General features: G+C 40.1%; 1 protein-coding gene across 1 annotated transcript in view; it reads left to right on the top strand.

Moving 5' to 3' along the window:
• Positions 1 to 12,351, top strand: part of LOC134651336 (muscarinic acetylcholine receptor DM1) — an 89,336-nt gene that overhangs the window by 69,858 nt on the left and 7,127 nt on the right. The window contains exon 3 of the mRNA XM_063506410.1: positions 5,951 to 6,059. Within this exon, the coding sequence (XP_063362480.1) occupies positions 5,951 to 6,059 (109 nt within the window). The remainder of the gene's footprint in view (positions 1 to 5,950; positions 6,060 to 12,351) is intronic.

Below are 12,351 nucleotides of genomic sequence, written 5' to 3'. Positions count from 1 at the left end.
TCCACCGAAAATTGGTTTGAACGAGATCTAGTAAGTAGTTTTTTTTTATACGTCATAAATCGCCTAAATACGGAACCCTTCATGGGCGAGTCCGACTCGCACTTGGCCGCTTTTTTTCACCGTGTACTATTTATGACGTCGTCTGCCTTAATACGTTAACATTAACCACTCAAGCAATCCATTACCAAACCTATTCTACAAACAACAAAGTAGAAAATCTAAGAGCACGTGCGCATACTTATGTCATTTATAAATAAGCACGTTCTATCTCCAAGATTCACAACAATCAAAAGTCAACTCAAGACTAACGAATGTAGATTCATAATGGCATGACGTACGGCGTTCAGTTTTAACGTTTCGCATTCCTGTTCTTGAATCTGCGAGGGTACTTATTACTGGTTCGTTTCTAAAGAGCATAGATTGATATGATAAGTAATTTGATTTGAATTCGTATGATCATAGTTTTAGAGTTGGTTTTAGCATGTAGCGTTTATTTGGTGGTTATGATTAATAGATTCAAGGTAGTTCGGGGATGGATCGTTCAGCGATTCATCGGATTGGTATTTATGTTCTGCCTTTGTGACGTCCATCGCGTTTGAAGTCCCGAAACGGTGTTTTGTCTTAATATTCGCTTGAGTTATCATGGATATTGGGAACGTTGTTCTTGACTTTAGCTCTAGTTACAAACGAATAATATCTCTGAAAGGCAGAAACTTTTGCAGACTTCAGTCTTCAGACTCAACTTATTATCTTTACATAAATGTTTACTTCTATAATTGTAGTACATATGCCTACAGTCAGCATCAATAGTAGCGTACGTATTAGACTACGCGTCAAAGGTAGATATGTACTACCTAATATCGTCAGGTGACAAGCAAAAGTCACTAAGTACCACCAGAAGTTCATAGCCATAGTGAACCATATCAGTACGAAAAGAAGGTTGATTATTGATTAAATATTTTATAGTAATTAGTGACTTTTGCTTGTCACCTGACGATATATTATATTATATTATTCTCTATTAGCAGAAACGGATTCGCAGAGCTGCTGGACCACCCCATGCAGCAGTCAAGACACATATGTGATCGATACGGCAAGAAATGCCGATCGGCCATTGGCCTATACAGTCTTCGCAGTCAATGTAGGCTGCAGACTACCTCCTGAAAATATCTCTTTAGTCGCTGCAACAATCATCTGCAAAGATGCTGTGGCCAATGATGATGATTATTCTATAATAACTTAACAAAAAGATATGTTATATGAAGAACAATTTAGACTGTACAGATACTTTTAAACGGGATCTGTCGAGATATATTTATATTAGGATAAATATTTCACGGTGGCATCAGATACTTTTGGTACGCTGTTTCATCCGCTACTATTGTGACTGACTGTACCTACTTACTTTAAAATTCTTACCTCATTGTTGTGCGATGTTGATGAAGTAATGGTCTACAAAAAATACCAAACTATAAAAACGTCGGTGAGCTTTATTCTGAAACAAATTTAAAATTTGCACTTAAACGGTGCGCGGTTAAAGGGGTTTGTTCAGTATGAATTTTGTATCGGTGAAAATGGCGAGGAAAGAGCCTTTTTCGGTGCATTGCCTTTGTTAATAATGAACCGTTTTCAGCCCTTGCTTGTACTTAGACACAATGTTCAGCACTTAATTCAGCATTGCGGCACTTTATTAATTCCCCGGATTATATTGTGTTAGTGCTGTCGCACTACTGTAAATTTTGAAGGGTAGCCTATGCATATGAGCGGCAGTCTCGTATACAAATACGAATGCTTAGCATGTTAGATCGCTATACAGGGTGGTCCAAACCTCGACGTCCAACAATTTTTTTTAGATTCCTCTCATCGTGGGCTATCAGAATATACCCCATGTATGTTAGCCGATTTTTCGTAGCTTTCGAGTTATGAATTTTTAAACTGTTAACTCAACTGTTAACTGTGTGTTGCTGTGTCAAGAAATTCCGAGGTCAACCAAATAATTTATAAAAAAAAACTATTAAACTTTTTTTAATGTGTCTTTTTGTGAATGTTGTTTAGAAAATAACCGAAAGTCCTTGAAATCGCTTGTAATTTATTTTTATTTAGGTAAGCGCAAAATCTAAAAACTTGACATGCTTGAGCGTAAAACTTTGACTTTTGTCCGTTTTTTTTTCCAACTCGCAGCCAAGTGAGGATGCCGGTTTTTTTTAAACTACTGCACCGTTTATACAGGGTTATGTTACAAAAAGAAACATTCAAAAAAGTTCAAAATTAATTGGTTCAGCCCGGAATTTCTTACCAAAGTTAAAAGTTCAAAAATTAATAACTCGAAAACTACGAAAATCGGCGAACATACATGGGGTATATTCTGATAGCCACGATGTGGTCTCCTACCGGTGTACGAATCCTACCCATCTTCCCCTACGTATTGCTGAGTGGAGTGTATGACTTGACTTCTAGCTGAAGCGCAGAGCACACATCATTTGGTTCAATTTCCTATCAGACAGCGGGTTTTGTACCTAATCAATCCGATATTATTTCTTTCCCGCTGTAGGTAATCTAAATTAATCGCTACTAAGCATCTGTAGTAGCAAGAAATCTCAAAATGTTCTCGTAATTGAGGATTGTGATGGTCTACTTTTACAAACAAAACTTGCTTACTTTTACAAATAATGTTAATATCTAGAGATCTTTTTATGGAACTTTCTTCTTCATGTCTGATAGGGTTGTCAAGAAATCGAAAGAGCTCCTCCAATTAGGATAAGAACTGAGCATTGTTCACAAAAGTTAAATAATGAACTCTTGAAAAGGATCTATTTGTAGAGTGACACTGATTGAAATCGGTTTATTGTTACCAATGATGGGCGTATTATTAATTTATTATTTATGTATGTGTAGGTACAGTCAGCAGCAATAGTTGCTAAGCGGGTGAGGTGTTCAAAATGATCTTGACGCGACTTTATTATTAAGAGGATAAGAGCGCGTCAAGGTAATTTTGGACACCTGGCCCGCTTAGCAACTTCTGCTGCTGACTGTATATCGCGCGAGAAACAAAGTTACGTTACGAGTAGATCGGCTTATTATACATGCTGGACATACCTATAGCCTGCTTGGTTGGTAGGTAGGTATTCATATTTTAATCCTTTAAATAAAAAATATTTACAAGAATATTGATTAAAAAAATCATTGAAAAATTACCATGAAAATTTGTTGATATGTGTGTCCGATATTTGAAAATTGTTTTTTATAAACGCAATTATTCATGGCGGAACAAATTTTGTTAATTAAATGAATGCGACATGATAAATGTTTTGAAACGTGTTATGAAAAATGTGGGCGTAAAAGGTTGATCTCGCACTTCTGTGCTTCTTCTGATTTGTCAGTACGCTTCTGGTTTGTGATACGCAGAATTCAAACAAGAATGCTTGTTTGTGACAAACTTCATTAATTACCCGAGTTGTATACATCAAGCTGATTTTGAATGTTAAATATAGGCCACAACCCGCATTAAGCCTCTCTTATAATATAAATCGTTAAGTAAATGGCCGTACCTTAAATAAGCCATCCTCCTAATCGGACGTCAAGATAAACCATTCTTAATAGGTAGCGTACCTCCATGCCACGGCATTACTAATCGTACAACATTTAACAAGCTTAACGCTGGACTAATGCTGAGTGGTTGGTATTACAAACGATTGAAAAACGCAGGAGAGTTAAGGAGGACTCACATTAGACCGGGCCGTAGATTCCGGATATATAACCATATTAAAATTGTCTCTGAATGTCGATTTACAAGTGACTTTTGTTTATATAGTTAGCAAGTTCCATAGAATGTCACTTTACGTAAATAATTCGCTATCGTTGTGTCATATCCAGTGAAACTAGTTTTCAATGAATACCAAGTTATATCATTCTTACGGTTGTTGAGGTCACTTTACACTGGTTACATTGAGATCTCAATTTGTCAAACTGGCGTCAATAATGAGAATAAGGGTAACATTCCATTTCTGACCGCAGCTGCACTACTGGTACTGAACGCGTCGCTGTTACTGTCAATTTCCATAGTAAAATAAACAGTAGTGCAGCTGTCGTTGGAAATGGACTGTCACCTTAAGCCATTTTACTGTCGCGTTTTAGAACCAGGCACAATGGTTCTGTTGGCGTATTAGCTATTAAGGTGACGACGAGTCGGCTACGACGTTATAAAATATATTGATATATTTTTTCTAGAAACCTTTCTTATTACTTTACAATAAAATTATTTATAGGATTTCCATCGAAAGCGAATTTTACTTTCACTTAGGTATTCCACAATTTCTTTGCCGCTTAACAATTAACCAACCAAATACAGCTGTTTGTATATCTATACCTGTGTTCGAAGTCCTAACCAGCTTACACGTATAGGTACCCTATTCTGGAGCTTTGCAAGCGTCCAATCTGATTCCGTATTCAATTATTTGGTGAATTCCACCGCTTTTGTCCCTGCGCAGCGGCTAGTAGGACGATTGGATTAGTCCGTGTATTGAATTCAAACCAATTTGCATACCGCTTAAAACTTAACATGCCTTTGTTGGTTATTGTTCGATGCTGCTGGAGGTCGATTCTAATTTAACAATTTGCTATAGTTTTGATCTTCTTATGATACGACCGTGACAAGGCTCGCAGTTCATCATTAGGTACCTGGACCAATAAGTGCGAGCAAAATACCAAATTAACACGAGAAACACGACTATGATGCGCGCGCGGGGACAGCAATTGTTAAATCAGACTCTGTCTCAAAGGCAAGAAATAAAATTAGTTTGCTTATAAACTAAACTATATTTCATCAATCAAAATCAAGCTGCGATTTTTTATTATACCTAGACGGTGGAAAAATCTGCCACCGCAGCCTATGGGTGCTTGCAACTCAAGCACTACACAAACCCTCTTAAAATACCAAAAAATTATCCACGGAGAAAAACCGTTCGATTTTTCTCAATCGTAACGACGTTATCCCTTCTTCGTCTACCATTGGGTGAACCAATTCGGTTAAGCATTTTGTTGTTATAATGGAATGTACTTATTCCTCCTCATCCTTCGTGTCATGTATGTGAGGGTAGAATGCGACACGAAATATCGATTTACAGAGCTAGTTTTGAACATGGTCTAATAAAACATGGTCTTCTCTTCCCAGAGTGTCACTTGCCTACGTCACAATAACATTGCCACTTTATTTCAACATAACATGTTACATGGGTACATTATATCTATGGTTAATAAGTTAATTTATTTCTTTATAATTTAATAATTTTCATTTATATGTATTTTATCTTAAATTTTACAATAACACGTCATTTTTAATTATTCGTTAGCAATATCTTCCGATTCACGAAAGAAATTTCAGACGTTCGGGTAATTCTGTTTACACTACTGGCAACACAGGATAGCGCTGTCACATTTGACAATCCGCCATTTTGTCCCTGACCGACCGTCCTTGTCGAACGCGTGTTAATTGTTATTTCCTTCTCGCTCAGTGTCAGCAGTCGCAGTGTTTTCCAAACTTTTCACGTCGTAAGCTTGGTAATTAATGTTTTGTTACGAAAATGGTTGGCTGCTCTATTCGGAACTGTAAGAGTAGGAGTGAAAAGTGCAGTATAGATTTGTTTTATTTTACTATGTTTCTACATGAATAACTTAAAATTAATGCCGTTAAAATAATTTTCACCGTTGGTTAAAATTCTCCCACATTTTAAAGTTTGAGAACCTGTAAACAGCATGATGACGTAGGCAAGTGACAGTTAGGTCATTCGCGAATCTCGGAAGAGAGTACCAGGCGGAGTATATTATTATACCATGGTTTTGAACTTAATTATGGTTAAACGCCAGCTCAACTTGTGAGCTATTATTACAAAATTTAAGTAAATTATTTTTCACCAACTGCACTGTCACTGTCTAATGTCTATTTTGTTCGCAGTGACGAGACGAAGGAGGTGGACGGGCGAGCACGGTCCGAGTCCGGGGACGCGGACTCCGTGTACCACGTGCGGGGCGCGCTGCATGACCCCAGGTGGAAGGAGCAGCAGGTATTGTCATCGAATTTAAATTGTTGTGAGACATACTAACATTGAATAATTTTATGGTTTAGTGTAAGGCCTGAGTGGACGCTCGAAGCGGAGCGTTCGGCGGGGCGTGCAGCGTGGCGTCGAGCTCCCAAGGGATTTGAGCAGCGTGCACTAAGGCCGCTCCCATACGCTTGCATTTGTTTGACATGTACGCCGCACGCCCCGCCCCGCTGCACACCCAACATGAGCGTCCACTCAGGCCTTACACTTAGACTCACTTGTTTTAAGTCAGTCGCGCGACATGTTTCGGAGAGTCTAGGCCGATTGCGTCCGAAATTCGAAGATCGGCAACGATCGGATGCGCGTATATAACGTCCGCCGCCAGCAGCCAACGGCAATCTTCCAAAATACGTTGTAACGACAAACTGTACTTATAGTTGTACTGTATTAAATTAATTTAATTTTACAAATAAATCTCCGTACACAAGTTAAAATAATAAGTCTTCATTGAAGATCCACTTAGGCATCCCTGCACCACTAGAAAGGAGCCTAGGCCTCAACATTTGGGGCTTGAGAAAGGAGACCTAGGCTCTCCGAAACATGTCGCGCGAGTGACTTAAAACAAGTGAGTCTATACCGTAAAATTATTCAAGGTATTGTCATCATCAGCCCCGGCTGAAGAACCTTCACGATGAGGAGCGTTGTCGCTGGCAATGTCACTGTCAATTTCCTTGATAAAATGCAAATTTATCAAATAAAATAGCAATAGCAACTCTACTGCATTCACTATCCAAATGTAACCTTTAGAAACTACGCACGTTCAGTGATGAAAAGGACTTACATACAAACATTTCTTATCCACGATCGGTAGATGATCAAAATCGATCATAACATTCATAACAAAGTGCAGTTGAGTCGTGAAACTAAATTTTATGGAACCATAATCCAAGGGCCGTTTCAGGAATCAAATTTGAACCCAAAACTATTGCCATTAACCGGCCCTTCAGTTTAATGTAATAATAATTCACCTGGAAAATAGGCGTCCTGGAAAAGTATTCTTATTAATTTCGCGAGTCTGACGAGTTCGAATCTCAGGGATACTAGCGTTACGTGACATCGAGATTCGTAAAAACTCTTCTTAATCTTCGCGCGCATTTATACTGGTTCTTTAAACCAATCAAATCGCCTGGGCTCTTTGAGTAATTAGAATGATGATACAGCTTAAGGGTACTTTCAGAGTTAGGCTTATCAAACTGTCTTTTCATTGATTACATTTTGATGTACCTAGTTGCTTTTCGGTGGACGTTAAAGCGCGTTAGTATATCTAAATACAGTGATATACGTTAGCAAGGAAATCGCCAAAACCGAACCGTCATAAGTAGTCTATATTCGTCCGATTATTGGGTGTATGCCTCCTCTCATGTGCGAAATTGATTGGGATCAGACCTAAAGCGGGGCCTCGCATAGGTACACCTTTAAATTTCTCAGCGAACTGTAAGATTTGTTACGTTTCGTTCACCGAAAAACTAAAAGTAGTGGTTAAAGTCAAAGAAATAATAGTCCATCCAGCTGTTTACTTACGCTAGTTACGGTACAATACGTCTGAACCAAGCGGCTACCAGCGGCGGTAGCACGGTCGCATTTTTATCGGTTGTCACCATGCCTGTCACGTTTTAACAAATATGTAAGTGCGAAAGTGACGGGCATAGTGACAGGCGATAAAAATGGAACCATGCTGCGACTGCTTATCAATTCGCAAAATCGAATATTCGACACGAATGGTAAAAAAATGTCGCTAAAAAAACATTGGGCTATGACGAACACTTTATTCTGTCAGGGTATATTTTTCGGAATTGGATCGGTGACACAGATTTCGTGTAACTTGATCCATTGCTATAACACCTACTGAGAATTCGGTTGAAATGAAAGTCATTAGAATTTCAAGAATAGTAATATCACAAGTGACAGTTTGAGATATGAATTTGTAATATATTAGATAGTTGATAGGTAATACTTTAAACCTAGCGTCAAATGTTTAAAGATATTGCTGATCCCGTGGCTCCGCCCGCAAGCGATTCAGTCTGTTATTTCCCTTCCCGCCCTTCAGGGGATGTTAATATACTTTATAGCAAAAGTTTAAGGCCCCATACGCACTAGCGGCTGGCCGCTTAGGCGGTTCGTTTGAGCGGCCAGCCGCCTGACGCGGTTGATATAGCGGCTGGCCGCTATGGCGGCCAGCCGCGATGAAACCGCGATGCAACCGCGTTAAGCGGCTGGACCGCTCGGCACCTTGGGTCCATTAACAAAATTTCTCTGTGTCGAAGTTCATGGCTGCGCAACTCAAACGTACAAACTTTTTGGTAATGGTTTGTCGGGGTAATGGGGTAATATAGAATGCTCCTGGGACCCGTATCCTTTTGGGCGGCAATGGACATCCCCACTGTCTTCCGCTAACGGTACGATGAGTTTCTCACGCAACTAAAACTACGCTAAATTACACAACAATTAAATAAACAATACTCCTTTTACGCTAGACTAATAAAGTAATACAATAAGGTTACAGGAGCTTTAAGACAATATTTGACCGTAGCGGTCGCAGCTTGTGCAATAAACATAGTGCAACTTTATGGCTAGGCAATCGGGTCCGAGTTACTAGACAATAACTGTTATTTTCTTGCTTGACTATAAAAAATAATCTACGTATTTTATTTTTAAATTACATATTAATAAAATATTCTATATCTACATGCTAAATTATATTGTAGTGGACGGATACGTCGGCTACAAACTCATCGGCGGCTCGCCGCACCCTGAACCGCTAGTGCGTATAGACAAGTTGGCGGCCAGCCGCGAAGCGGGCCGCAACTCTTCATTCAACCGCCGCGGTTGAAATTTTGTGGCGGTTAAGTGCGTACGATCACAAGCGGTTGCATATTAAATTGGAAAAGCGGCAGGCCGCGCGGCCAGCCGCCCCCGCGGTTAACCGCTAGTGCGTAAGGGCCCTAACTAGCGCGTGTATTAAAACGTTCACCCATTCCACAGTATAATAAAGAGTACTAGTATACAGTATGGACGCTCCCTGCCTCCCGTTGAAAGTGCCGCCCACCCGCTGAGACCCGCTCTCGGTTACCTCACAGTTACCCTACAATGTCTTGTCTCACTCACACAAGCATGGTACGCGTTCACCTACACGAGCTTAGACTGTGTGCGTAGGAACGCGTTTGTTTCATACATTTGATCGCGTCCGAGGTGTGCCCATTCACTCATTTTATCAAAGAGATTTATGACAATTACATCTCCCGCGTGAACACTGCAGCAGTAACTCTGTAACAGACGCTGCTGCAATAGCCATCCGAATGTAACCTTTAGTGTTTACACGTGTCCGTGTGCGTGTATGAGTCGACATATAAGTACACGGCGCTACACGTTTAGAAATTTCCAATTTCAAATGAAACCGAGGCAAATAACAAGAAAACTGTAAAAGCATTGGCAAGCAGGTCCATTTCACAGTTCGAATAACTGTAACCCAGGCGTGTTACTAAAAGGCATTTTGAATAAAATCTCGTAAAACGGTATTCTCCATTACATTCGTAGCTGGGAATACCAGAATACGCCCGATGCAGCGGCGTTATTCCTATTGACTACGAAACGGTTTAGTTAGACGAACCAGCATTTCAATTGACCTGCCTTTAGACGGCTAAAAGCTAGTTGCATAGAAAGATTTATTTCTTAAATCTGACATAATCGATGATACTAACTTAAATTTTGTTTTATCCAAAATGAAATGTGCAACGGTAAGTACCTACTTAGCAAGGTGATCCAAAAGCTTTTCTAATGGTATGCTCTCCCAGTTGTTATGGATCTCGAATTGGGAAACGAAAACTTAGTTTTGCAAGATTGAGCTTAATACCTCACTTATGCTTATGGAGCTTATGGAGATTTATTATCGCAGAGTTACGCTAGATTTTTCACTGTGATTGTAGTATAAAAGTCCACAAATGTATCCTTTCCGGTCAGCCATTTGCTTGCCCATTACCCTTCCGTAGTGGAAACCCTGCTTTCCCTGCCACGCTTAATCCCTTCAATCGTTTCGACTCCATTTGATGAGCAATGTGAACGATGCAGCCAGAACTCGAGGCGTCCCAACCGGTCTTAGTATTGAAACGTCCTATCTTACTTGGGATTTCTTATGATTTTCAGTCGTTTCGTGTAAAAGTGGCCCATTCATAATGCAATTCCAGTGCCGACGTTCAAGTTAGGCGAAGTTGGGACTCTGATATATTCCATTTATCCGGCCTTCATACTTTTAATGCTTTCGCTCTGTTGTTCACAATATATCTGACTGTGGCATTGCGGTGGGTCCATTTATACATATGCCTTTACAGTACGGTTAACAGTACAGTTGCGGTGTTTTGATATTGATAACAATAAGTATTTATAAATAGTAAGGTATTTTAGACCGGCAGTCCGTGAAGTTTCATTTAAATCGTGTATATTCTAGTAATAGCCACATTAGGGGTAAAGCACCCTACACTTAACTTGTATGCTTTTCGTCAGTTAATTTGGCATCCCTTTTAATTGTGTAGTTCCGCTCACAAAAATTGTGTAGCATCAAATAAATACTTAAACATAGGCGTCCCAATTAGGTACTTAATTAGGTTTCTCAAATGTTACTGCAGGTGTTCTTGTTGCAACACGCAAAGCCGATAATGGATTAGTACTAATTGCCAGAGCACTCGATGTACGAACGACCCTCGAACGATACTCGTACGACACTAGTGCTGCTGCGGGTAATTGGTTGTGGAGGATTAGGTACAACTTGATGCATCGTGTTTGTCAGTTCCAATTATGGTACCTACACTAGGTAAAGAGCAATGAAGAAAGGGTTTATTTGTCCAAGGAAATTAAGGTGTGAGATCTATTGATTTTTAAATTATCAGAGGGCCTACCGCGCGAACACCGAAGTTCATAAATTGTGTTTCAATACAGTTACAACTTACAAAGTAACGTTTGCTATCATGAGTTTGAATTGAATGTATTTAGGCGCGTCATACTTAGCCGTTAGGCAAGCCGAAGCAAATTTGGTTTGCCGTATGTTTAAACCCAGTTAGATAAGTCGGTGGTAATCGAGATGTATAAAAGCTCCGCACATATTAGCCATTGTACTCGTCGGTACAATCAAACAATTTAATTTACGACCCATTTCGTAGCTTGTCACAGTGACAACCAATACAATACAACACCTACTGAGAATTCGGTTGAAATGAAAGTCATTAGAATTTCAAGAATAGTAATATCACAAGTGACAGTTTGAGATATGAATTTGTAATATATTAGATAGTTGATAGGTAATACTTTAAACCTAGCGTCAAATGTTTAAAGATATTGCTGATCCCGTGGCTCCGCCCGCAAGCGATTCAGTCTGTTATTTCCCTTCCCGCCCTTCAGGGGATGTTAATATACTTTATAGCAAAAGTTTAAGGCCCCATACGCACTAGCGGCTGGCCGCTTAGGCGGTTCGTTTGAGCGGCCAGCCGCCTGACGCGGTTGATATAGCGGCTGGCCGCTATGGCGGCCAGCCGCGATGAAACCGCGATGCAACCGCGTTAAGCGGCTGGACCGCTCGGCACCTTGGGTCCATTAACAAAATTTCTCTGTGTCGAAGTTCATGGCTGCGCAACTCAAACGTACAAACTTTTTGGTAATGGTTTGTCGGGGTAATGGGGTAATATAGAATGCTCCTGGGACCCGTATCCTTTTGGGCGGCAATGGACATCCCCACTGTCTTCCGCTAACGGTACGATGAGTTTCTCACGCAACTAAAACTACGCTAAATTACACAACAATTAAATAAACAATACTCCTTTTACGCTAGACTAATAAAGTAATACAATAAGGTTACAGGAGCTTTAAGACAATATTTGACCGTAGCGGTCGCAGCTTGTGCAATAAACATAGTGCAACTTTATGGCTAGGCAATCGGGTCCGAGTTACTAGACAATAACTGTTATTTTCTTGCTTGACTATAAAAAATAATCTACGTATTTTATTTTTAAATTACATATTAATAAAATATTCTATATCTACATGCTAAATTATATTGTAGTGGACGGATACGTCGGCTACAAACTCATCGGCGGCTCGCCGCACCCTGAACCGCTAGTGCGTATAGACAAGTTGGCGGCCAGCCGCGAAGCGGGCCGCAACTCTTCATTCAACCGCCGCGGTTGAAATTTTGTGGCGGTTAAGTGCGTACGATCACAAGCGGTTGCATATTAAATTGGAAAAGCGGCAGGCCGCGCGGCCAGCCGCC

Source organism: Cydia amplana, chromosome 10 (genome assembly GCF_948474715.1).
Source record: "Cydia amplana chromosome 10, ilCydAmpl1.1, whole genome shotgun sequence".
In the NCBI taxonomy this organism is placed as follows: domain Eukaryota; kingdom Metazoa; phylum Arthropoda; class Insecta; order Lepidoptera; family Tortricidae; genus Cydia; species Cydia amplana.
This window is presented reverse-complemented; position numbering and strand designations above follow the sequence as displayed.